This window comes from Martes martes (assembly GCF_963455335.1).
Source record: "Martes martes genome assembly, chromosome: 11".
Taxonomy (NCBI): domain Eukaryota; kingdom Metazoa; phylum Chordata; class Mammalia; order Carnivora; family Mustelidae; genus Martes; species Martes martes.
The window spans coordinates 103,093,513-103,121,319 of record NC_137899.1 but is presented as its reverse complement, the minus strand read 5'-3'; the positions used below and the strand labels follow the sequence as shown (position 1 = coordinate 103,121,319).

The 27,807-nt window shown below is 41.8% G+C and overlaps 1 protein-coding gene across 7 annotated transcripts in view; it reads right to left on the bottom strand.

The window, feature by feature from the left end:
• Positions 1–256: 256 nt before the first annotated feature.
• The window catches only part of GALNT11 (polypeptide N-acetylgalactosaminyltransferase 11), a 59,676-nt gene continuing 32,125 nt past the window's right edge, over positions 257–27,807 (bottom strand). For 5 of the 7 annotated variants that reach the window (XM_080818373.1, XM_080818375.1, XM_080818374.1 and 2 more), the window contains 9 exons: positions 25,486–25,652; positions 22,958–23,083; positions 17,396–17,669; positions 12,206–12,323; positions 10,746–10,898; positions 7,982–8,200; positions 6,624–6,728; positions 4,615–4,752; positions 3,615–4,365 (listed from right to left, as the gene is read on the bottom strand). In XM_080818373.1, the coding sequence (XP_080674499.1) occupies positions 4,234–4,365; positions 4,615–4,752; positions 6,624–6,728; positions 7,982–8,200; positions 10,746–10,898; positions 12,206–12,323; positions 17,396–17,669; positions 22,958–23,083; positions 25,486–25,652 (1,432 nt within the window). In that variant the 3' untranslated portion in view covers positions 3,615–4,233. Of the gene's footprint in view, positions 2,482–3,614; positions 4,366–4,614; positions 4,753–6,623; positions 6,729–7,981; positions 8,201–10,745; positions 10,899–12,205; positions 12,324–17,395; positions 17,670–22,957; positions 23,084–25,485; positions 25,653–27,807 lie in introns of those variants that run through there. The other 2 variants (XM_080818378.1, XM_080818379.1) reach the window with 2 other exon arrangements.

The window sequence follows — 27,807 nt, the reverse complement described above, 5'->3', positions numbered from 1 at the left end:
TTTTTTTTCATTATGGCAAAGGCACTCTTTAATCCCCCTGCCCACCTCCCCTCCGGTAATCACGTTTGTTCTCTATTAAGAGTCTGCTTCTCGGTTTGTCTCCCCCCACCCTTTTTTTTTTGCCTTTGCTCATTGTTTTTAAATTCCATGTGAGTGAGATCATATGGTATTTATCTTTCTGATTTATTTCACTTAGCATTATATTCTCTAGATCTATATGCTGTTGCAAATGGCAAGATTTCTTTTTTTTATGGATAAATATTTGATTATGCTCGCTTCGGCAGCACATATACTATTTGATTGTGTGTGTGTGCGTGTACATATAAAGTTTGGTATATACACACACACACCTTTATTCATCTATTGGTGGACACTCGGGCTGCTTCTGTCATGGGGCAATTGTAAATAATGATCCAGTAAGCATAGGGGTCCATGTATCCCACTGAATGAGTATTTTTGTATTTTTCGGTAAATGCCCAGTAGCGCGATTACTAGATCATATGGTAGTTTTAAGTTTCTGAGGAACCTCCGTGCTGTTTTCCACAGTGGCTGCACCAGCTTGCCTTCCCACCAGCCGTGCAGGAGCACAGCCTCACCAGCATTTGTTTCTTGTGTTTCTGTATAGCTTTTCTGACACGTATGAAGGGATACCTCACTGCAGTTTTGATTTGCATTTCCTTGATGATGAGGGATGTTGAGCAACTTTTCATGCGTCTGTTGGCCATCTAGAGGTCTTCTTTGGAAGACTGAGTCTTCTACCCATTTTTAATAGGATTGTTTTTTGGATGTTGTGAGACACACACACACTCACACACACACTGACCCTTTACTGGATATGTCATTTGCAAATCTTTTCCCATTCAGTAGGCTGCCTTTTAGTTACATTATTTCTTTTGCTGTGCACAAGCCTTTTATTTTTATGTACTCCCCAAAATTTATTTTTACTTTTAATTCCCTTAGGAGACTGTATCTACAAAATGTTACTATGACCAATGTCAGGGAAAGTACTCCCTGTGCTCACTTCCAAGGATGTTTATGGTTTTAGATCTCACATTTCAGTCTTTAATCCACTTTATTTTTGTGTATTGTGAAAGTGGTCCAGTTTCATTTTGCCTGTAGCTCACCCGTTTTCCCAACACCAATTTGTTATATTGTCATAAATTTCATTTCAGTAATGTTAATCCAGCTTTAATTTTTTCCATTTTTGTTTTCTATTTCATTTGTGTTCTGACCTTTAATGTTAATATTTCTTCTGTTTCTCTGCTCTTTTAACTTGCCCTTTTTCCCACTGTTAAATTTATTCTTTCTTTGTTGAAGACTAATTTATCATATAATTACAGGTTTATTTCTACATTTTCTATTCTATTGATCTATTTTTATGCCAGTGCCATATTGTTTTAGTTACTACCACTCTGTAATAGAACTTGAAATCTGGAATTGTGATACGTCCAGTTTTTTTCAAGACTGCCTGGGCTATCTGGGGTCTTTGACAGTTCCACACAAATTTTAGGGCCGTCTGTTCTAGTTTTATGAAAAATGGTTTTGTTACTCTGCTAGGGGCTGCATTAGGTCCGCGTACTGCTTCAGGCAGTGCAGACGTGTTAACAGGATTTGTTCTTTCGGTCCAGGAGCACAGGATGTTCTTCCACTTCTTTGGGTCATTTTGAATTTCTTTCATCCAGTTTTGTAATTCTCAGAGTCTAGGCCTTTCACCTCTTCAGTTAAGTTTATTATGAGATTATTTTATTGTTTTGGGTGCAATTCTAAAAGGGATTTTATTTTGCTGCTTCATTTTTAGTGTCTAGGAATGCAACAGATTTCTCTACACTGACTTTGTATTATGTGACTTTACTGAATTCATTTCTCAGTTCTAGTGGTTTTTGGGGGCCCAAATACGATCATGTCCTCTGCAAATAGTGGGAGTCTTACTTCTCCCTCACCAGCTCGGAAGCCTTGTATTTCGTTGACATCTCACTGCTGTGGCGAGGACTCCAGCACTAATGGGGAATAAAGGTAGTGAGTGGACATCTCTTGCTTCTGACCTTACGGGAAAAGCTCTGTTTTTCACCACTGAGTATGTTGTCAGCTGCGGATTTGTCATATAAGGCCTTGACTATGTTAAGGCATATTCCTTCTAGACCTACTCTGTTGAGGGTTTTTATTGTGACTGGATGTTACAGTCTGTCAGTGCTGTTTTCTGCATCTACTGAAATGATAATATGGTTCTTACCCTTTCTCTGACTGACGTGACGTGTCATGCTGTTTTGTGAATACTGACCCCCCTGCATCCTGGGAATTGGGAGGAGGTTTCAGTATATTGTTAGGTTTGGTTTGCTAATATTTTGTTGAGGATTTTTTGCATCTGTATTCATTGAGATACTAGCTTACAGTTCTCTTTTTGTGGTGTCTTTATCTGGTTTTGGTATCACAGTGATGCTGGCCTCACAACGAATTTGGTAGCTTTCTTTCCTCTTCTATTTTCTGGAATAAAATTTGAGAAAAGGTATTAACTCTTCTTTAAATGTTTGGAAGAATTTGCCTGTGAAACTGTCTCATCTCACACTTTCATTTTTGGGGGGAGTTTTTTGATTACGGATTCAATTTCATGGAGGTTAATCCAAATACATGAAGGCTATAGAACGTGCTACTGAAGAACAACAACAAAATCACACGGACGTTAGTCCAGAATCTTCGGGATGTGGCAGAAGTGCTTCTAAGAGGGAAGTGTACAGCAATACAAGCCTACCTCAAGAGGCAAGAAAAACCTCAAACCTAACCTTACACCTAAAGGAAATAAACACAGCAGAAGGAAGGAAATAGTAAAGTTCAGAAATAAAGGATATGGAAACTAGAAAAACAACAGAACAGCTCAATGAGACTAGAAACTGTTTCTCTGAAAAACTGATAAATCTCTAGTCACACTCATTTTAAAAAAGGGGGGGGGGCACCTGGGTGGCTCAGTGGGTTAAAGCCTCTGCCTTGGGCTTAGGTCATGATCTCAGGGTCCTGGGATCGAGCCCCGCATCAGGCTCTCTGCTCAGCGGGGAGCCTGCTTCCTCCTCTCTCTCTGCCTGCCTCTCTGCCTGCTTGTGATCTCTGTCAAATAAATAAATAAATAAAATCTTTAAAAAAAAAAAAAAAAAAGAGGAGGACCCAAGTTAACAAAGTATTGAAAGAAGAGAAGTAACAACTGTAACAGACTATGAAAACCTAGATGCCCACAAATTAGATATCTTAGAAGAAATGGGACAAATTCCTAGAAAAACGTAACCTACCAAAACTGAAGCAGGAATACAAAATTTGAACAGACCGATTACCAGCAATGAAACTGAATCAGTAATCTGAATTCGGATTTCTGAGGACGGATCTTGACCTCTGTACCAAATGCCTACTTAGCAACTCTACCTGGATGATTCACAGGCAGCTTTACTATCCAAATTCACAGACTTTCAGCATCAAGTTCACACAGTTTAAGCTAAGGAATGGTGCTGTTGACCTCGCTTACTGGCTCACTAGCCGTACCCAGGTGTCCCGTTCATCATGTGATACACACATGGTGGTCTGCACGCAGATCAGAGACCCCAACACAAGAAGAGCAGACAAAAAGTCCCACATAAATCATCAAAAGGACCTTTTATTTTAATGTCAATAGTACCATAATTCATCAAAATAATTTATAATAGTTAACTGCCTCTTAAATATATAATCTTATAAAGGAGGTCCTCTGAAGTTAAAAGTAATGTGGATTCAGTCTGTTTAAAATTATTTAGGACATGATAATATAAGTAAAAAAAAAAAATTGTTTCCTATGAAGTCCTTCTAAAAAAAGGAAATCATGACATGTTCCTGATCAGACAAATGCCATTCCATTATTAAAGGGATTAAAAAGCATAAATAAGTTTGAACAGAAATGTCAATTTCCTGGGTTTGTCCTTCTATGCAAACCTGACCCTTTATAGAGTTAAAATTGTATCCTAGTTTCTGACCATCAGCAAGAAATTCCTTAGCAGCTCAGAAGTGATGTTTAATGTCTTGGTAAAACAGATTCCCTCACTTTCTGATGACCGTCTGTGCGCCAATCTCTAGTATATCTGTGTCTTATCCTCTCAAAAATGGTTCTACTTAATCAGAAAATCATTTCAGGGATTTCCTTGTACCAGCAACTTCTCAAGCCTCACAGCTCACAGCGGAGGTGAACCCTGATGAATTACCATGCCGACCGCCGCATCTGCTTTAACCTTCCAGATGCCACTGCTGTGAGGAAGAGCCATCACAGATCGCCATCGCAACATAGCCTTTGTGACTCAGTGGATCGACCGCTCTCAGGCACTGTCCAACTGACACCTGGTACAGCCGATTACTCTTCTGGAAAAAAAGTAGCAAGAAAAATATACCAACAATTACTTGCTTTAACTTAAAAGGCTTGCTGGCAGAATGTGGGAGAGAAGACAGAGAGATCCAGAAGGCGTGCGGACTAGCTCAGATGCTTTATTTAATGATACGACAAACTCAGAACTACTTTCTCTCAGGTAAACTAGGAGGGCATCTGCCCTGCTCCCCCCTTAGCTCCACCTGCTTCCTCACACGCTCCCATCCTCCCCGCAAGCTCCTCACCCCGAAGGTCCACTGCTGGGATCCTCCCGACCCGTGGCACTTCATGAGTCGTGGTGGGTCTGACGAGCGAGTTTCTGACATATCCAGGCAAAGGAGGTTATTTAAAACCAACTCGTGCTCTTCATTATAAATCCAAATCTGAGGAAGAAAATCAAAGATCAGAACCCCACGGTCCTCTTCAGATTTGGAATTTGGGCTGCCCCCCGGTCACCTATCTGTGGGAGAAGAACGGGGTTACTCCAGCGGTCTCAGAAAGCAGGGCGAGACCAGCAAACCTGAGTCACGTGCGGGCAGTGTCAGCTCAGTCACCTGAAAATCGAACGAACGAACGGACACAGGAACAGGAAGTGTAATGCCAGGAAGAGACCGAAAGAGTGGTTAACTTTTGTTCGTTGAATGTAACCGACTCATTTAACCGAGCACGTGACTGTAGACCTTTCCAGTTCTAGCATCTCACAGTCCCGCGGCGCTCCCCATCCCTAGGCGGTACAGCACTGGCAGCGCCCGCGGGCCTGCGGGCGGCGGCACAGCCTGTCCGCGCAGACACGCAGGAGCCAGTACGCACGGGGTTTTTTCTTTAGATGTGCAGATCTTTCGGGACAGTCTTCTCTGTGGTCTCCCAGATTACTTTCAGAAACAAAGGCCTAAAACTGGCTGAACGGGACAAGGGTGAGGAGTGACTTACTCTCCAAACTGCATCTTCACGAAATCCACAAGGAATACACTTTCATCTCTGAATTATTTTACTCATTAGTATTTCTACCTCCAGGCCCAAAATTTATGTGCGCTGTCTCCATTAACATGAAGAGTTCTATAAATAGAACTTTCTGCAACGATGCTCATGTTTTATAACCTGTGTTGTCCAACATGAGGAAACACATAATTTATTTCATTGTAATTAAATGTAAAGAGCTCCGTGTGGCTGGTGGTTACAGTATTAGTACAAATCTACATGATCCCAACAAACAGGAGAGTATGACTCCATTTCCTCAAACTTCTTCCATTTTCTGGAACAAAGCTCAGTGATCTCATGTAACCAAAGCCAGCGAGGCGGCACTACAGCTAGACACTTCGGTGTCCACGAGTCTGATACCTCTCAGACCCAGACACGGCACAGAACCGCTTCTAAATCCTATTTTTCGGTGTGGATGACATCTTCCATCCTTTGCAAGCTCCCCTGTAGAGGGTCTTCTATGAAATTTCAGAGGACACGTGGTTTGTCCATTTTAGTTCTGACTGAGGCCATCCCCGGCACACAAGTGGGAATGAAAATCCCCTCCCTGTGTCGTGTTCAAACCTCAGAGGCACGTGGTTTCACAACCAGGGGATTAGACTGCCGTCAGACACAAGTCAGTTTGAAATTAGTGTTCTAAACTCACCTAAGTTTTTAGCTTATTTTTAGGCCTACTTTAACACCATTGGAAAGATTATGTGAGAACAGGTTATGTGAATGAAATGAACTGTTTTTTGTTATGGTTTCTTCTGATGGGACTACTAAAACTCAGAGAAATTTGATTTTAGAGAAGACTCTACTGAAGATATTAATTCATCTCCTGCATTAATGTGCCTGCCCTTCCTTTGCCACTTTTTAAAAAAAAATTTTATTTATTTGACAGAGAGAGAGATCACAAGTAGGCAGGCAGGGTGGGGGCGGGGAGCAGACTCCCTGCTGAGCAGAGATCCTGATGCAGGGCTCGATCCCAGGACCCTGAGATCATGACCTGAGCCGAAGGCAGAGGCTTAACCCACTGAGCCACCCAGGTGCCCCTCCTTTGCCACTTCTGACCTGCCATGGGACTGCAGAGTACAAAGGATGCTTCTAACACACAGGAGCAAAGGTAGGAAAAATATACAAAGGACACAAAGTCATTCCTTAGTTAAACCATGTCAGCTAAGGAAAGTCAGAGTAAAATCTCCAGGGTCTTCCGAACCTCCCTCCCACCCCAAGTTCCCTTCACTGAAGGGCACCTCCCAAGGACCGGCTGAGCCCGGAGGCGTGCGTGACTCACCTGACTTGGGTCACTGTAGTCACATGCTTTAAGCACCACCAGGCCTCCTTTCTGACTTGGACGGCCCTGGGCCACCAGACACTTGTTAGTCTGGAGGTGATAGAGCTGTAAAAGGAGAGATTGCTCTTGGCAGAAGATACCTTAGAGTGCTAGATGATGTGAATACATTACTCCAAAGCTGTGAATTTTAAAGGTCATAAAAACAGAAGCATTTTTTAATTCCTAAATTCTAGCTTCACTACACAGGGTATCACAATAGACTTCAAGGTTATAGGTAATGTTAACAATATACGTAAGCAGTGTCACGTAGAAATTCTACCTAAAGATACAGGTTTACTAATCTACTATAGGGGAGGAAGGAAATTAAAACATCTCAGCGCTGAAGAACCTTAAAATGAAATCGAGAAAGTAAGAATAAAAGGTACAAACCAGACAGTACGTAGCCAAATGTGACAAACACAGATTAGGAACTGAGTATCCAGCCTGGGTAAAGGACTGGTGCGTGAAAGGAGCTTGGATGTGCAAGGGAAGGATCATGGAAAGGATTTCCGCTATATGGACAAACCCTGGTTCTGTCCATTTTTACTTAAGAAGAAAACACCCTGACTTTGTTTGTAATCTCATAAAAAGAAGCGGAAAGCTCTGTAGCTGAAGAGTCACGGTGGAAAGCCGCTATCATGAAAGATCCTACCGGGTGCCGCCTTCTCAAAAGAAGAGAAAACCCGGCAACGATCAGAGTTATCTACTTTCAGAAAGAGTAGCTCACTTTCAGAAAGCAGATTCTAAGAAATGACTCAGGGAAAAGGTATGATTTTATGACTAGACCCCTAAAATTTAAATGTGATACAGAACTGTGAACAAAGTCCCTCGGAAACAAAAGGGAACATGTACAGAGATGGCGCAGGTCGTGGGCTCTCTGCGCAGCTCAGATGACCGCTCGGCCCCCTGGGTGTGAGCCATAAGGCCGTGCCACCATCTTTCCCTTGCTCTCTGGGGTCGGTTCCCAGAGCTTTGGCCCAACAGCAGAGACCAGCCCCACTTCTCCTTTTGGGACTTGGTTCTGCCAAATGAGTTTTATACTCCCTTATAGCGCCTTTACTGGTCTATTTGTATTTATAGCCACCCTCTTGGAAGCTAGCATGTAACTTACAGAAGTCACACACTCTTTAAGGATGTTAATAGTAACAGTGGAGATACTAACGTTTCTAAGGTCTTAATACCTGAGTGGAGGAAGGTCCCACCCAAAGAACACAACGGAAGCGAGCTAAAGTCTATCACTGAAATGATACTTTAAGTCTAAAATGTCATTTACGCTATCATACAACTTTTCACGAAACACTTTGATATTACTTCCTTACCCTTCCACGCTGAAGGACTTTGGGGCGTTTTGGCCCTCTATTGATAAAAATGGGTTGCTGCGGTTTGGCGTTGGGCCCAGATATCTGCATCTCTGGGTAAATATTATCCAGATACCATTTAAATGATTTACAACCCAACTTCTTCCTCAGTTCAACACGCTCACTGATATTTCCATAGCTTTTGGTCCTCAGATCAGGTCTTAAGGAAAAATACTGCTCCTGAAAAGAAAAAGGAAAAATAAGAGAATAGGTTTTTTGTTTAAAATGAGTATTATCAGCAAATTACTTTTCATGCCAGTGTTTTCTTGATGTTGCTGAAAAATGTCGACATAAACTTTTCGCACAATTAGGTCCATCATTGACAATATGACATCTTAAACTCTAAGATATATCCCTATATCAGAAATGGCAAAACATGTAAAACGTGATCTCAGAATCAATGAGGCAGGCGACGTGTGAGGCCGGCATTTCTCAGACTCCGTCAGGATTCTGGAGTGTCGAAGATTACTGATTATTGAGTCCAAGGAGCTTCCGTTTGTGTGAGTTTATCTACTGGTATTTACCATATGGAAAGTTAAAACATTTAATTTGTTAAAAATAACTCACTACCTATCAACATAAACGTGCTCTGAACAGCAACAAAAAATGTAGTGGGAACAGTGACACTGCTTTACAGTTTTACAAATCTTTTCAATGTTTGGCTAAAAAGAAAGCTGAACTCTCATTTTTGCACATGAACCTGTTACTGTCATGTTTGGTTAAACAGATTTTTAAAAACTGAGTGTATGAAAATATATAGTTTAAAGTGCAAGGAATATTTTGATAGTTTCAGAGAATTATGGCTATTCTTTTTTGATATATTTTTTAAAGATTTTGACAGAGTACAAGCCGGGGAGCAGGAAAGGGAGAAGCAGACCCTCTGCATAGCAAGGAGCCCGATGTAGGGCTCGATCCAGGGACCCTGAGATCATGACCTGAGCCAAAGGCAGACGTTTAACCAACTGAGCCATCCAGGCGCCCCTCTTTGATATTTTACCAAAACTCTAACTTTTCATATTCCACACTGTAACTAACCTTTAAATTGTATCACTGAGCTTTTTGTAAGTCGCATTAAAATCTACTGCTCTTTCTGGCTCTCTGAATGGACCTTTTCCCCAACCAAGATTTGTATACCATCATACATTAGTCATTTGGAAAATACTGCTCCCTGGGTGGTGAAGTTCCAAATATTGACAAATGTCACTATATAATATAAAAAGTTATATTCATAAATATCCCTAATCTCATCAAAAGAGCATTTAAGTTCTGGAAGCCATCAAGCTCCCAGAGATCGATATGAATTTTCCACTTGCAACAAATGCTTCAGTTGAAGTGAGAGGCTAGGTTGGTTCATTTTTGAGAATGTCCGCCAAATATCCAAATATAAATAACCACGGTTTGTGAGCCATTCTTTTACATAAAAAGTACTCCATGGAGAAAAGTGACTAGTTAACTCACAACTACACGCAGCGCAAACAACTGCACGCATTTTCCCTTGAAAACGACCACGTTTTCTACAGCAAAAGGTGCTTTCTGCGCACTCAGCGTGTCTCACAGCACTTGGAGCACGAGATCTAACACAATGATTTCTACGACTCAGCTGCTTTTGCAGCATCAGTGCAAGGTCAACAAGGGGAAAATGGCAAATAGTGTGTTATCTGCCTATGACAACAGCTTTGCCCTGGCAAACCACCTGAAAGGGTGGCCAGGATTTACATGGGTCTGGGAACCGCTTTCTAAGTGCTGCTGGGAGACAGTGTGACTCAAAGCTGAGGAACACGGAGAACAAGCCTGGAGTCTAGACGAGGGAGAAGGGAGGAGACATGCAGTGCGGCAGACGCATGACCACAAGCCCCCACTTCTGCTCCCCATGCAGTGATGTTCTGCCGACAGCACACACCTCCACACCCAGTACTGCACAGTGTGAAGTCACTGCGTTTCCCAAAACCCAACACAGAGCCTGGTATACAGTAGACACTCAAATGCATCTTTAAAAAAACTAACTGTACACAAATGTTCACAGTAGCATTTCTCATAACTCTTGAATGGATAAAATGTGTGATCACACAATGGAACATTATTTGGCAATAAAAAGGAATGAAGTAATGCTACATGGTACCCATATAGATGGACCTGAAAACATTATGCTTACTAAGGTGGTCACAAAAGACCATGTGTTGTAGGATTCCATTTGTAGGAAAGGTCCAGAATAGGCAAACCTAGAGAGTCAAGATGTAGACTAGTAGTTGTCTAGGGCTGTGGGAGATGAGGGGGTGATGGCTGAAGGATACGGAGTTTCTTGTTGGGGGTGATAAAATGACTTGTGAATTATGCCTCAATAAAGATGTTACAAAGGAAATATCACAGCAGAAAGAGAAAGTGCTACTACACGTGCAGAGCCTAACAGGGAAAGTGGAGAGACTGGGACACAGTGAAGCCCAAGGAGCAAAGAAAAGGAGCCACATTCTGTGGGAGTCAGAGGAATAAAGACACTGACAAGAGAATTTCTTATGTTGGCTGTATTTCCTATTATAGAGCGGTCATTTGGAAAAGTAAAAGAAGGGTCACAACAAAAAATGAGAGGAAAAGAAATGTAGAAAAAGGATGGCCCCGAAGCATAGATCGTCCCACAGAAACGTGCCAGAATGAAAAGGCAGGTAACCAGAGCTGTCTGCAAAGGAGCTAGAGCCGAGCAGACCCTTCCAGCAGAGTAACTTAATCTCACCTTATATTCATCCAACCAAACATGCGCCAGCCTCAAGGAGTTGTGGGTCATGGTGTCCTGGCCTTCAGGAGAACCATACGGTCGCCTTTTTCGGAAAATGTGTCCAACTCTAGAGCAAGGGATGATGAAGAGTTTACCTCCACACATCCAAATCTGGTCAGAAGCAAAATATGTATTAATAGTTGCCTTGCACTGCTAGGAAATCAACGTATGCGTTTTCATGAAATTAATCTTTATTAAATAGGTGTTTGTGAGACTTTTCAAGATGTTTTATTTAACTACCAAATACAAGAAAGTGAAAGGTACATTAAAAAAATTATACCTTTATGATTAAAAAGAAACGAAATTCTAAAATAGCGTACCATTCTTTTACCACCCTGCGTCTAAAATCACACTTACCACGTACTTTGCTGTTTTAACAGATCAAGGAATTTGATCCTCAGGACTTAGGGACAAAGAATGCTTACTGGCTGGTCCTCTAATCTCATTACTGGTACTTCCTCAAAACATGTATATATATATATATATAGAAATAAATACACTGAATAACTCTAGATTAAGATTCAAAAGATCTCAGTTCTTGTGTAAATTTCACCCTTGGCCATCTGGGTTACTTTATATGGTTATATTTTAGTTTTTGTGGAACCCCATTACCTTATGTCCAAACTAAGACTGAACAATATCTTATTTCTTTCAACTTTAAAATTCTAAAGATTATGTATGAAAAACTACCTTTAAAAAACGCTACAGTCAATACATCGCAAAAATACAAACTGATACACACACAACATACTGCAGTGCTGCGGATGGCGTTTCTGCTGTGGAGCCCCGGAGCCGGGAGGTGGGGAGTCAGGACGTCAGCCGGTACGGAGAAGCCCGAGTTCTTTCCCTTGCCCTCATCCTGCCCTTTGCAAAGACCGTCTTCCACTTCCACAAGTCCCTGAGTCCCAGACCCCACCCATACCACCATCTATCCAATTTCAGCAGTTGGAGAGGAGATTAATTCCTTCCTCGGGTTGGAGGGACTTGTATATATAAAGTATTCTGCTAGCTACTTCTGAAAGTGGGATGGGGAGCTATTAATAATTTTCTTGGGAGAACAGGTGTGAACCAGGATGGTCTTGAGCAATCAGGGATATCCGATCACCCTAAATATGTATGTCTAGAGTTAGCAAGTAAGATTAATAAACTGGCAAAGAACAAAACTACCATAAATGCCCATTTAGACATCTGAAATTATACCCAACCATTCATTACAACCTTCCCTTTTAAATTCTTATAAGGCTGCTTAAATACTTTCCACACTTTGAATGGATATTATCCCCATCACGGATTATGATAAAGTAGCCTTCATTAAAGACAATTTGTTAACAAAGATAATCAAAGAGAACTCACAGAAAATAAGAGATCATAGATGAAAATTATATTCCACTACACAGAGTTAAACATGAAAAAATTACCCGAAATGATATTTCTAAATTTTCTCCTCCCCAGATATCCATGCCACTGTCATACTGTCCAAGTTCATTGAAATAGTGTCTATTCATGGCGAACAATCCTCCAGCCATTGTAGGTGACCTAGAAAAGGAAAAAATTACTGTACCAATTGTAGAGAGCCAATTCTCTACCGTCTTTGTTTTTTAAAAAATTCAGTGTACCTTTGGAACATCGCTAATTAAGACCAGATTAACTATTATGAAACATTTTATCTAACATCAGGGAATGAGCTGGGCCACATAACTGAATTTTCCAGATGCCAATGATATACTAGATGTCTGGGAAATGAAGGCTACTTTTCTAAGCATCAAAAATACTTTTTAAATTACAACACTGTTACTAGAAATACACTTTATTTAATTCCTTCTGACAGTTTCACAGAACAGTGGGATAAAAACTGGACTCCAGGGCCCATCAAGTAGATGAACTCTGACTTAGACCAGTAGTTCTCAAATAGGATGATTCTGTCCCCAAGCAAACATTTCATTAATGTCCACAAACATGTTTAGCTGTTGCAATGGAGTGGTTGGGGTGGGGGAGGGTTTCTACTCACAACTCATGGTCTGAAGCCAAGCACACTACTGCATATTCTAAAACGCACAGGAGAGAGCCCACAACAGAGAAGTATCTGGCCCAAAATGTTAATACTGCCAAGACTGAGAGCGTTACTGAGAGAAGCTGAAGGGGACTGGCCCTCAGACAGACACACGCTCGGCTTCCAGCTGTCTCACTTCCTGAGACTGCATTAAGGCGGTGGTGTATTTCAGCATCCCAAGCTCCCTGTTAGAAGTCAAGCAAAACTTCTCTGTAGGGAGGAAAGCGCCATCTCAGGTATGAATGTGTTTCCGTAATTTTTCATGGCAGTGTCTGTCACCAAACAAAAGTAAATAAGCAACCAAACAAATAAATAACCAGGCAATCAAGAAGATAAACCGCAAGAAAGAAAAGAGAATCTACAAGAGGAACAATTGTGCAGGGGTTTCAAATAATGTAGTTATCAGGCAGAGACTTCAAAATAACTGCTCAAAATATGCAAGGATAAAAGACAAGATGCAAAATTTGGCAGATAGATAGATATGGTCAAAAAAGAAACCAAATTTATGCATATCTGAAAAACCCTTCTGACAAAGACAGAACTTCAAGCAGCCAATGAGAGAGGCTGCCTTCAAAAGTAAGACCGTTTCTGGCTTCTCACCATCAACATTGGAAGCCAGCGGTTCCCGAATGATACCTTTAAAGTCCTGAGAATCTACCTACCAACCTAGAAATGGGTATCGAGTAAAATTATACTTCAAAGTAATGGTGAAAGAAAGACATTTTTACAAAAAGCCAGAGAGAAGTAATCACCGAAAGGTCCAGCCAAAGGAAATACATTTAAAATTCTTCTTGAGTCAGAATGAAAATAATTACAGATGGGAAGTTCACAGAGGCAGAAGAAGACAGAGTGACTTATATAAAAGGGGAAATACGTGAGTAAACCTAGATGAGTAACAGCAACATGAAAAATGTCTTGTAGGGTTAACACGTGTACACACACACACACTTTTCAACAATATAATCTGAGGGGAGGTAAACTGGAGAATGAACACTCTAAGATCCCTGCACTGTTTGAAGTACCAAATGACGTCACAAGAATGTACGCTGGATTCTCTACAGTAATCACTACAAGAACAATATTAAGAACGCGTAACATCTAACAATGGAGTGGCAGCCGGGAACAGAGTAAGAACAAAAGAAAGCAAGAAAGGAGGGGAAATAAACGAATATAGAGCAGACGGATGCAAACAGGACTGTAAGCACAAAATACAAGTAATATTCAATGTAATCAACTAAATTAAAATGAAGTTTTTCACACTGGTTTAACACCAAATCATAATACAAAAGCACCTACATGCTCTTCGCAAGGGACACATGTAAACAGAAGACCACAGAGACTGACAACAAAAGGAAAGTAACAGGATGCAAGTATTAAAACAGCTAGAATAGCCATATTTATGTCACTATAATGCAGAAGTTTTACTATTCTGAAAGTCTAGAATAAATGGTTTCACTCACAAGAGTTAATAATAATTCAAACTTTCAGACATCTATGAAGACAGAAGACAGCCTCAAAATATATGAAAAAAATTTATAAAGAACCATAAGAAGAAACAAATACGCAATCATAGTGGGAAACTTTGCCGTATTTAATAACTGACAGAAAAGTGTGACTACATTCATCACGGTGCACACTGTGTAACGTACAGAACTGCTGAACTGCTGTGCTGTGCACCTGTGCACATGTAACACCACATGTCAGCTACACTTCCGTAAGTTTTTTTTAAAGAATTAACAAAAGTATGGGATATCTGAATAATATAGTAAACTTGACTGAATTGATCAGAATCCCATTTTTAAAAAAATTTTTTTTAAAGATTTTATTTATTTGACAGAGAGAGATCACAAGTAGGCAGAGAGGCAGGCAGAGAGAGAGGAGGAAGCAGGCTCCCTGCTGAGCAGAGAGCCCGAGGCAGGGCTCAATCCCAGGAGCCTGGGATCATGACCTGAGCTGAAGGCAGAGGCTTTAACCCACTGAGCCACCCAGGCACCCCCAGAATCCCATTTTTAACAACCACAGAAAATACAAATTTTCCAGGCACACAGGAAAATTTACAAAAATTACTCATGTGCTTGGCCATAAAGCAAATCTCACCAATTTTCAAAGAATTAAAATCATACAGAATATTTCTTAATCACAGTATATACTAAGCTAGAAATACGTAATTATAAAATCCTCATGTCTGGGAAAAAATGAAGGTACTGCTACATAACCTACAGGTCAGAAAAGCCACCACAATGAAAATATTCTGAAATAAATGGCAAAAAATAGTACTTTGTGGGATGTAGCTAAAACCATGATTAGAAAGTTTATCTCCTTAAATGCATACATTAGGAAGGGAAAAAGGATGAAAAATTTAAAAAATCTAAACATCCAACTTAAAAAGTTAGCAGCCTCGATATCCTAAAAGTGAGAGAGCGCGCAGAAGAACGGGGAGTGGGGAAAAGCAGCAGCAGGCGGAGGAGGAGGAAGGCTGCTTGTGTCCTCGCCGCACAAGGAGGCGGGTCAGACGGTGCTGTCGCAGCCCCCAGGCGCAGCTCTCTCCGAGCGCCAGAAGGAACTAACGCTGCCGCAGCAACCCCCATACTACTCCGCCAGGCCAGAGAGCAGAAGACAATGACATAAAGGGACAAAATTTTCACTTTTCCCACAGAAAGGACCTAAAATCAGTTTGACAGGGAAAAGAGGAATACGTTCACCTGGAGTGAACGAAGCAATAAAGAGAAGACCCGAAATAAAAACAGTGTGAGAATTAGCTTCTGCGGAGGAGGACTGAGAACAGGGAGCAAAGAGGGAGTCAGTCACTCCTCGTCAAAAGTTGTTCTGTACTATTCTGTTACGGAATACACGTCTGTGAGTAAAAGCATTAAAAATTAAACCATGAAAACCAATGCCCATGAAGATGGTGAAACAGGCAAGAGCGGGCAGGAGCTCGAACACGGAGAGCAAGCAGCAGCCGGGCTACCGTCCTCCCGCGTGGCGCGTCTTTACCTTCTCACAGAGAACACCATGGACGGTCCGAGAGGACAAAATCAGAGTCACCGCCGTCTGCCTCCAATCACAGGACATGAGGCTGTAGAGCCCAGAAACCCAGAGAGACAGTCCCCGGATGCAGCCCTGCCTGAGAGCGGGGAGGGTGGGTCGTGACCCACCCAGGTTCTGACCCTGAGCGTAGCAGAACCGCAGCAGATTCTCACACGAAGCCCGAGAGAGCAGAAGTCGGCCCCGCTCGCCAGCAGACCACATCGGGCCCCAGGAACCGGCGGAGGTCTCCCCTCCAAGTCTGGGGCAGGTGAAAGGAAGCTGGCAAGCCCCTACAGGCCAGCTGCAGAGCCACCTGACAGGCTGGGAAAACATCACCTCCTAAAGGCAGAGAGAGGCAAGCCCTCCAAGCAGTTTTCCTCTTGTAAACTAGAAGGCGGGAGTAACAGCGCGGGTAACCGCTCCATCTGTGGCATTAAAGAAAGACACTGGAAAACCACCCAACCTCCCCACCAACAGTAAACTGGGTAAGTTACGATGTATTAACAGAACATGACCCTCTTTCATTGCTGTATAAAGCAGAGCCATACACTGTAACCCAGATGAGTTTTGTAAAGCAATATTGAGTAAAAGCAGCAAGGATAAAAGGAGTCCAATGGCTTCATTTTATATGAAGTCCAAGAACAGGCAAAACTAAACTATATTGTTTAGAGACGCACGCAGAGATGGTGAAACTATAGGAAAGTGAGGAAATGATCACCAGGTCAGGGTAATGACAGCTCTGGGGCCAGGGGCTGTGACCAGAGCAGGGATACAGAGGGCATCTGGATGCTGTGTCTTGACCTGGGTGGTAGCTACACAGGTGTTCATATTATAACCATGTCTTAAATTGTGTGCATCATACATATATACATATGTGTACTTTCTGCATACATTATTTTGTCACAAGTAAAAAAAAAAAAAAAAAGCCCAAAACAAAAAAAACCCCTATAGGTCCAAGAATGTTAAAAAGTAGAAACACAGACAAAATCCACATGAGAAATTTAAAACAAAAAACAATACATAAGCAGATTTGTAATATTGAGAATATGAATGAGAACTAAAAATAATTTCTGCACTGTGACTTGTAACTGTACTAGCAGAAATCCATCCTAAAAATCCCAATTACAGAAAACGCTTACATAGCAAATGTTCCTCACAGCGCCACTCGTACTAGCAAAGAACTGAAGGTAGGTAAATGACAAAGGCAATAAACCATGCTGAACCAACATTAAAAAACACTGCACATGGGGTACTCCTACCATATCCTATTCACAATTGTCCCAAGATACTGATCTTATCTGTCTGCCTTTCTAAGTGATACATCCCTGAGGACATGAACAATTCCCAGGTCACAAATCTTTCCTTAGAAGTTGGCACAGCACATAAAATTCAGTGAGCATTCAAGAATTTCTAATGGACAAATTAAGCCACCACTTCTGCTCCCTGCAAAGAAGGGATTCTCTTTAAAATATTTTTTCTCTTTTGAAGAGGTACTGACAGGAGTTTTTCCAATCTGGAGGAGGAATCTCACTTTATTGGTGCAGTAGCTCCTTCTGGTCCTCCGAGCTCAGAAAGGGGAACGAGATCCCACTTGAAGTGAAGCCCCCAGTTGAAACCTCCCCGCACGACAGGGGACGAGCTGTAGGCGAGCGTGTCCGCGCTGATGATATCGATGACAGGGCACACCACGGTCCGCCGGTCCTGCTGGATGGCAGCCAGCAAGGGCTGCAGCCACATCACATTTACTTCACAGTGGCTGTCCAGGAAGACCAGGACTTCTCCTGAGGAGACAAACAGCAGCAGACCTGAGAAGTCACAGCACTCCGTTCAGGCGCGGCTGTTAGTTCCCTGAGATGCTGCGTTCATGGTGTGAAATACACCCGCCTCCCTTCCCGCCCAACGGGGTCAGACCATTCCTCTACTGCCAATCAGGAAGACAGGAGGACTTTGTGGCCAGGAAGTCTGCCTCAAGTGTACTGCTAGGATTGAGAAACATGTATAAATCAATCCCAATTTTCCTCAGTGAAAAGATTCAAAGTCTCATAGGAACAATTCTGTTCTCTGGACAGAAAGCTATGGACTGCGGTACAAGGGCAATGGCCACTTGTGTGTAGATGTTTTTATTACACTTACTGCGATCAAAATATTTATAAATTTAGGGGTGCCTGGTTAGCGCAGTAAGTTAAGTGACCAACTCCTGGCTTCGCCTCAGGTCATGGTCTCGGGGTCGGGAATGGAGCTTCGAGCTGGGCTCTGCACTCAGCAGGGGGTCTGCGTGAGATTCTCTCCCCATCTCCCTCCACCCTTCCCAGCCCTTCTCTCTAAAAAAAGAAAAAGAAAAAAAAAAGAAATTCTAATTTAGGATACATTTCCCTGCCTGAGAACATAACTGTCTTCACTGGTGACACAGAAACATGACATTAGTGATCACCACTACAACACAGCAACTCTCTCAGGAGTGAGAGAAACATGTACCCCTTCTGCCATGCCAGTGACATGGGTTCCCTTCTCCTCTGAAGTCACCACTCAGTGGCCACATGCTCACTTCTTCTTCCATTTTCCGCCTTTCCTTCCTAATTCCCCAACCTGGTCAGCTGTAGTGGCTTTCCTGAGCCAATGAGGTATCTTTTCTTCTAGCTAGTAAAGTAAGAATCACAATGATGTTATCAAGCCCCCACACCCCAAGTTCTGGAATTCTCAAATTACCTTCCTATTTTTTCCCCATATCCATACACTACTTACAATATTATATACCTAATATTTTTAAACTAAATCATTTAACTTAAATAAATTTATTTTAAAAGGAAATTTTATCAAGATCATAAATGAAAATCAGGATCACTAACCTTACAGAGGTAACCATAAAGAGAAATACAATGGTTCAATACCATGTAACTGAGAACAAACCAGATATATTTTCTGCAAAATACTAAATTTGATACTTTTTTTTCTGAAGAATTAATTTATTTATTTGAGAGAGCGAGAAAGAGAAAGCATGAGGAGGGATGAGTGGCAGAGGGAGAGGAAGAAGCAGACTCCCCGCTGAACAGGGAGCCCAACATGGGATTCGATCTCAGGACCCTAGATCATGACCTGAGCCGAAGGCAGAGGCTTAACCTGGGACACCCAGGTGCACCGTTCTTTCTTTTTCAAAGGGGAGGTAAGTATATGCTGGAAATGTCTTAAAGATAGATTTGTAATAGAGAATTTATCTTTGATGGAATCAGAAGTATTGAGGATTTTAAAGAAAGTATCTTTATAGTTTTATAAATCAATTTTCATTGTTTTTCTTTTTCTTTTTTTTTTTTTAAGTAATCTCCACACCCAGTGTGGGGCTTGAACTTACAACCCAAGATCAAGAGTTGCACACTCTACTGACTGAGCCACCCAGCTGCTGTGGCAAGTCAATTTTCAGTATCATGACCATTTATCCAACAAAAATCATGATGCATTATCACCAGAGGTATGTATTTGAACTTAAGAATTACTGGCTTAATTCAAATCAAACAGTTTGAGTATACATATTTTAAACACATATTTTAAATGTTGTATGACAAAAATTACAGGGGAGCCTAGGTGGCTCAGTCTACTGAGGGGCCATCTGACTCTTTTATAGAACCCCCCTTAATATTTCCTGCAGTGTCGGCTTGGTGGTTGCATAGTCTTTCAAGCCTTGCCGGTCTTGGAAACTCTTTATCTCTCCATCCATTTTGAATGTCAGTCTTGCTGGATAAAGTATTCTTGGCTGCATGTTCTTCTCATTTAGTGCCCTGAATATATCTTGCCAGCCCTTTCTGGCTTGCCAGGTCTCTGTGGACAGGTCTGACGTTATTCTGATGGGCTTTCCTCTGTATGTAAGGAGCTTCTTTGTCCTAGTGGCTTTCAAGAGATTGTATCTACAATTATGATTCCTCAATTTTACTATGAGGTGCCTGGATGTTTTTTTTGAATTTATAATCTTGGGGGGGGACCTTTCTACTTCTAGTACATGAACACTTGTTCCATTCACAAGATTGGGAAAATTTTCATGAAAAACTTGTTCCACTATATCTTCTAGACTTCTTTCTTTCTCCTCCCCTTCAGGGATTCCAATAATTCTGACGTTGGAACGTTTCATGGCATCATTTATTTCCCTGATTCTGTTTTCGTGGCTTCTAAGCTGTTTGTTCCAGGCTTCCTCCTGATCCTTTCTCTCTATTTGTTTGTCCTCCAGATCACTAATTCTATCTTCTGTCTCAGTTACCCTAGCTTTTAGAGAATTTAGATTAGATTGGAACTCATTGAGAGCGTTGTGAACCTCATCCCTGGTGGCCTTCAGCTCTGCCCTAACATTATGAACCTCCTCTCTGGTCGCTTTCAATTCTGCCCTAATCAATTCTGTTTGGTCATCCATGGCTTTCTCCAACCTAGCTATTGCCTGGATAATTGTTAGCCTGAATTCTCTTTCTGACATATTGTCTATGTTGATAGCCGTTAGCTCTGTTGCAGAAGGCCCATCCTCTGTATTTTTCTTCTGTTGGGGATTCCTCCTCCTAGTCATTTTGGTGAGAGATGACTGGACAGATGTAGCTGGATGTATTGACCGTGGTGCAGTCAAGGTGCACCCTGGAACGCTTCTGAGCACTCAGGATTCCCCACCCAAATGAGAGAAAAAAGAAAAGAAAAAGAAAAAAGAGGGAGAGAGAGAGACAGGAAAAAAAGGGAAGATAAAAGTGAAGGTTCAGCCCAAATGGGCCCCAGGGTAAGGTTTATGACGTATATAAACAAAAACAGACAAACAAAAAGACTGATAAAAGTATATGACGAGAGAAAATATATATATATATATAAGCAAAAAAAAGGGAGGAGCCTCGTCAAGAAGAACCCCAAGTATAAGATTTATATACTATCCGGACAAACATAAATACACAGAGACACTGGCAGAAGAAAAAGATGGGAGCATGGTTATAGATTCTCGGTGTGGGCGAGGAAGGTTATTTTGATTCTTCCTGGATGTATCTTGATATCTTTGTTAAAGGACTCAACTTTCCTAAGAAAAAGGGGGATTAAAAATTGGTTCACCTATAGGGGTAGCATTGCTTGGAGAAAGGGGGTTACCTTGAAGTTTAACTCTATATGAATATTAGAAAATAAAAATAAAAAAGGAATAAACTGGACTAAACTAAATTAAAAATTTTTTTTAAAAATTAAGAAAATAGAAAAGCAAAAGAAAAACACATGTGTATGTATCAAAAAATTCAGGTTAGAAGTTTATCATGGAATTTGATGTACTGGACATCTCACTGTGATGGTAAATAGGTTAAAAATTATCTATATAAAAAAAGAAAAAAAATGAACCAGAATAGTGGGAAAGAATTAAAAATAAAAGTTGTATCTATGAAGTAGTGGTGGTTGTTCTCTTGTAGTCTTTTTTTTTTTTTTTTCCTGATTTGTTTTCTGGGGGAGGGGGCTGCCACGTGGGTTTTCAGTCAATGATGTTCCCTGAGTTAAGTCCTCCCGACCCCCTCAAGGGGGTGGGCTCTGAGAAAAACGTTTTTTTTCAGGTTTTTGTTCTCTGGAGGTTTTTATGTTTGTTCACTTCTTTTCTCTCGCCTTGACAGCTTTTGATGGTTTTTGGAGGTTTAGAGGAAAGAAAACTGCACCCCAACCTCCCTCTCAGAGAGAAGCCTCAGTCTGTTTCCCTGCAGGTGCTGCAGCCGCTGGGCCGCTGGCAGAGCAGGTTCTGAGTCGCGGTCCCTGGGGACGCAGGATCTCCTGCTTGTACGCAAAACCAAGGCAGCTGTGGCTGTCCGGGCAGCTCCAGACCGCCAGAGAGGTTCCAAGCAGCGATCGCACACTGAGATTTTCCCGCTGGCTGGGGCTGAGAGCTCAGGGCTTGCGCGCACCTCTCCCAGGGGATGGTTTGGGGCGCGGCGCCTCCAGCTCTATCGGCTCTATCGCCGCGTGGGTGTATCGCCGCGTGGGTCCCAGAACACCAGGCTGGGCGTTCGTGCACCTCTCTCAGGGGAGGTTGAGGCACGCGCGCATCTCCAGGAAGGTGCGCGTTCTGCCGTCTGGTGTGGCTCCCAGCCCCTCACGGGAGCCGGACTCCACCCGTTCTCGGGCGCACTGGCGGCTCCGGGACAAAGACCAGGTTTCTCCGCCGCACTCTCCGGCTCAGCGCCAGGGGATGCTGCCCTGGGTCTGGGGACTTAAGCCCCTATCCCTATCCGCCCCGATTCCCACAATTTCCCCGCTCGAGTCTTTGCTCTTTTGAGTGCTTTCAACAAGACTCCAAGTTAATGCTGGTCCCCAGATGCCGGGCACTCTCGTATTGGGGTATTATTTTCCAGTCGGTCGCCTCTGGTGGCTCCCTCCCCCTTTTGTTTATCTTCCGATATCAGTCCGACGTTCCCACTCCACTTTACCTGCCCACTGGCGTCTTCTGGCCCCCGCAGAGATCCAGACGTGTATAATTCTGATCTCAGGCTGATTTCATGGGTGATCGGAGTTCTTTGGTAGGTAATCAGCTCACTTTAGGGTGCAGGTTGAAAAGGCGCCTCCTCCTACTTCCCCGCCATCTTCGCCATCTGACTCTTGATTTCAGCTCAGGTCATGATCTCAGGGTCATGGGACTGAACCCTGCGGCAGGCTCTGTGCTCAGTGGGGGGTCTGCTGGAGATTCTCTCTCTCCCTTCTCCCTCTGCCCCTTCCCACTGCATGCTCACTCGCTCGCTCTCTCAAATAAATCTTTACCAAAAAAAATTAAAAGTAAAAAAAATTACAGAAGTTCAGATACATTTTGTTTTACTCTTCTCCTTATATAAGTAAACAAGATACAGACCTAAATGAGCACCAATAATGTGCAATAAGGACCACTATGAAAACAGACCGGTTTGGACTCTAGAGCTCACCTCCCTGGAGTCTGTATTTTGGGACAACAGGGGTGGAGTTATAAAGAAACCCTTTCCAAAGTGAACACAAGCCTTCTCTCTCCAGCTGACAATGCCCATTTAAGAAATCGCTTTTCATAGATCTCTGCACAGTAAGAAAGGCTCCAAGGACAAAGTCCTTGTCCCTCATCCCCCACTGAGAAGAGAGCAGGAAGTTGTACCTGTAGAGTGAGCTGCTCCAATCATCCTTCCTCGAATCAATCCCTCACGCTTTGTGTTTCTTATTACTTTAATTTTTCCAGGGAGATATTTTTGGACATATTCCTCTAGTTCTCCTTTCAAATCATCTGAAAATAAAGAGTCATAATAAAACAACAGGAGACATATACAAAGACTTTTTTAATAGCTACTCTAAGATTGTATCTGATACTTGCAGCAACAAATTATCAAGTAAATATTACAGAATCTTTCACTGCTTTATTTAAAAAAAAAAAATTATGGTTTATCTCCTAAGGAAGAAAAAGAAATGAAGGGTAAGAGTTGAAACACTAGCCAAGATGATTACTTAATTTATAAATTATTCATATTTCCACAGCAACTAGCACAATGCTTTGCATAAAGAACGTTTGAAATGAATATCTTGAGTGAATGAATGTTCTGCTGACTGCATTAAATCAGATTTAAAACCAAAATAAGGTATATCTTTTGTTTGAAATTAACTGTTACTCCAATTCAGAACAGTTTCAATGACTTTTTAAAAAGATTTTATTTATTTATTTGACAGAGAAAGAAAAAGCAAGAGGGAGCACAAGCAGGGGGAGAGGGAGAGGGAGAAGGAGGCTTCATGCTGAGCAGGGAGCCCAATGCAGGGCTCGATCCCAGGGCCCTGGGATCACGACCTGAGCCAAAGGCAGCCACTTAACGACTGAGCCACCCAGGTGCCCCTGGTTTTAACAACTTCTATTGCTCCTACCAAGAATTATATAATAACAGCAGTAAATACATCCTTTTATTAATTTAGTATCTTCCAAGGACACTAAATATTTTTTATAAATTCTAGCTCATTTACATTTAAATTTCATAACTTCAAATATCTATTAAGTAATTCTTTCCATTGTTAGTAGATAAACCATTGTAAGTTATCATACATTTTCACTTTTAATAAAAATAGCTACAAACTGAAAAACAAGATTAAAAAAAATTCAACACCATAAATTCTACAATTTAGTATTTAGACAATCTTTGTTTCTTAATTATTCTTTTTTGAAATTAAGTTTTGTTTTCTATGAACCTTTCTAAATTTTCTCTTGTGCTATTTCAGCATATGCCAAGGTTTAAGCATTTTGTTCCCAATGGGCTCAGTGTACATTTCCTTGCTTTATACAGTCAACTGGTAGACCAATCCTTTTGTTGACAAGAGGTGCTAATAAACTCTTGAGTAATGAAAAATCTGTAACTGGCATCCAAATCACCAATGTACTCCTGCAGCTTGCTGTAATGAAGAGAGCAGAGGCTGAGAGCTATGCAGACCGGTGGTCTAATTTCAGCTCTACCACTTAACAGCTAAAGGACCTTGAGACTATTTAATATTTCCTCTCTATAAAATAAGGATACAACCTATCTCTCAAGATAGCTGAGACCCGAGTGAGTAGCATAAATAAAGAGCCTTCCGTCCTATGTGTACATGAAACCATTCTTAGGAAGTCTATGTTGAAGTAAAGAAAGTACAAATTTCCAGTTATAAAAGAAGTCAGTCACAGGAATGAAAAAGTAGAGCAGAGGGAATATAGTCAATAATACTGTAGTGACACTGTAATGGTGACAGACGGTGACTATACTTACTGTGGTGAGCAATGTAATGTATAGAATGTTGAATCAATATGTTATACAACTAAAACAAATCTAACACAGTCAATTATACTTCAATATTAAATTTTTTAAAAGTGTATAATATATATGCTGAATCATAAAACACTGGCATTCAGAGATCATCTAAGACTGATCACAATGCAATCAGCTTTTATCTGGGGACAGTCAATATAACAGACTCATTAGACGAATATAAGCCCGAGGTGTTATACCGAGAGAAAAAAGCGAATGTCGAAAGGTCACTTATTGTATGATTCCATTTATGTAACCATTCTTAAAATGACAAAATCACTGAGAAAGAAACAAAATCACAGAGATTAAGGCTGCCAGGGATTAGGGATGGAGTGGGTCAGGGAGGTGGACATGAATATTAACAGGTAGCATAAGGGAGATTCCTGTGGTCGTGGGGTAGTCTTTATCCTGATCACAATGGTTGTTACAGAAATGTACACACAGAATAAAATGACACAGAACTGTACACATACACTATACTGACCATCAAATTCCGAGTTCTGATGTGTCACTGTCTGTTAGATATACCAATGGGGGAAACTAGGTGAAGGGGTAACAGGACCTCTTTGTAACCCACTGTTGCTAATCTATAGTTATTTTGAAATAAAAATTTTTTTCAAAAGGTAAGCCAAGGGAAAAATTTCAAGGGCCCAACTTAAATAGCACAGTCTGTAAAAAGATCACAAAGCTGTTTCCAAAAAATTATCCTCTAATCAACAAACATACTTACTTGTTGCCGACTCCCCTGCACCTGCTGGGACCAGGGTCCTACCCGCCATCTATCTGAACTGTCAGCTGAAGCTGCTGATTCTAATCCCACCGTGATCAACAGCCCAGATCCCACAGGATCAGCTACAACATCCCTTACCGAAGTCACTGTCATCGTCCACAAGGATGATTTCATGAAGGAGCTGGGCTGGTGTGCGGTCTAGGACACTGTGCACAGTACGGAGCAAGGCAGACAAGGCTTCATTGTAGAAACAGATAACAACACTAGCGACTGGCAGGTCCACAGGGTAAGACTTGTCTTTACATCTGTGAAGACACATATGAGAAAATGTGATGTCTTGAAAGGTTCAATGTTTTAGGTCATTACGCACTAAACATTAACTGCCTCCTGCTCAGACTCCTTCCTACAATATAATAAAAGTTTCTTAAAAAGCATTTAAGGGGGGTGCCTGGGTGGCTCAGTGGCTTAAAGCCTCTGCCTTCGGCTCAGGTCATGATCTCGGGGTCCTGGGATTGAGCTCCACATCGTGCTTTCTGCTCAGCTGGGAGCCTGCTTCCCCCTCACTCTCCTCCTGCCTCTCTGCCTACTGTGCTCTGTCAAATAAAATCTTTAAAAAAAAAAAAAAAAAAGCATTTACGGATACACTGGTATCATACTCAAGAGTTTTATAGTTAATAACTACTCTCTCCAATACCTGCTACTTTGCTTATTTTTAGATTAACATTTAAATTTTTTTTTCTTTTTTTGGTACAGAGGTTACATAAAAATGTGTTATTTGTATGGAATCACTACAAGTTTTTAATGCAGTATTCATAAGCTCATGTTTAGCTTCTCCACAATGAACATTCAAAAGGAAGTAAGAGGGGCGCCTGGGTCGCTCAGTGGGTTAAGCCTCTGCCTTCGGCCCAGGTTATGATCTCAGGGTCCTGGGATCGAGTCCCGCATCAGGCTCCCCGCTCAGCAGGGAGCCTGCTTCCCCCACCCCCTCTCTGCCTGCCTCTCTGCCTACTTGTGGTCTCTGTCAAATAAATAAATAAAATCTTAAAAAAAAAAAAAGGAGTAACAGAAATATAAAACTCTGTATTTGAAAATTTTATTTCTTGCCCAATAACAGAAAAAGATTTGAGTAAACTAGGACATAACCAAAATCAAGATTCTATCAAGCAACTATGTGACAAAAAGGGTTAGATGGCTTCAAGCAACAATAATAAAAAATCACTAACTTAAAGAATAAAATCCAGAATTCCATGTTCTTTCGCATGGCATACAAAGCGTTCCAACATCTGGACCCTGGCTACCTCCAGTCTCCTGGCGTTCCCCCACTGTGGCCATAGTAATGGTTCCAGTGCCTTTTCAAGCGGTGTCATGACTCAATCTGTTCCCCATGCACGCAGTGGTCCCCTGCACACTGCTCAGCCAGCACCCTCTAGGAGGCCTTCCCTTATTACTCTGGTTTCAGGGTCCCCACTACACCAGCTCCTACCACAGCCCTCATTCTAGCACTACCACAATTACCCGTTCCCTCATCTATCTTCCCTACTAGGCCTGTGATCCCAGGAACTATGTCTTACTCTACTTATTTTCTTTTCTTTCTTTTTTTTTTTTTAAAGATTTTATTTATTTATTTGACAGAGAGAGATCACGAGTAGGCAGAGAGGAAGACAGAGAGAGAGGAAGAAGCAGGCCCCCCGCAGAGCAGAGAGCCCAATGCGGGGCCAGATCCAGGACCCTGAGATCATGACCTGAGCCGAAGGCAGTGGCTTAACCCAGTGAGCCACCCAGGCGCCCTTACTCTACTTATTTTCAAGACCTAATACAGTGTCTATAAAACAAAGGTGCTCAAAAAGTCTGCCTGTGGAATGACTAATTGACCAACCACATGAATGAAAAGCCTTTGAAACAACAAAACCAGTGGCGCCTGGGTGGCTCAGTGGATTAAAGCCTCTGCCTTCAGCTTGGGTCATGATCCCAGGGTCCTGGGATCGAACCCACATCGAGCCCCACGTCAGGCTCTCTGCTCAGCGGGGAGCCTGCTTCCTCCACTCTCTCTCTGCCTGCCTCTCCGCCTACTTGTGATCTCTGTCAAATAAATAAATAAAATCTTAAAAAAAAATGAAAACAATGAAGACAAAAAAGTGAGATGAGTAAAATTCTTCACTGATTTTTAATTCCTTTTCCACAAATACAATAAACATTTAAAAGAAATTTATGCTCAGAAGTTTATCTAGTTAGATGCAGTTAATACCTCTAGCCTTTTCCCTATGACTTTAAATTTCAAAAGAGACAGAGCAAGCTCCAGAACTCAGTACAATCTCCAGCTTCAAGTGTCACAGGAGTGGAAATCTGTCTTGAAATTTTCTAGTATCCTGAATGATGGAAGCCTAAATGCATTCAGTAACACCACCCTCACAACTTACTATAATGCCACTACAAGCACGGTCATTAAAACACAGCAGTATA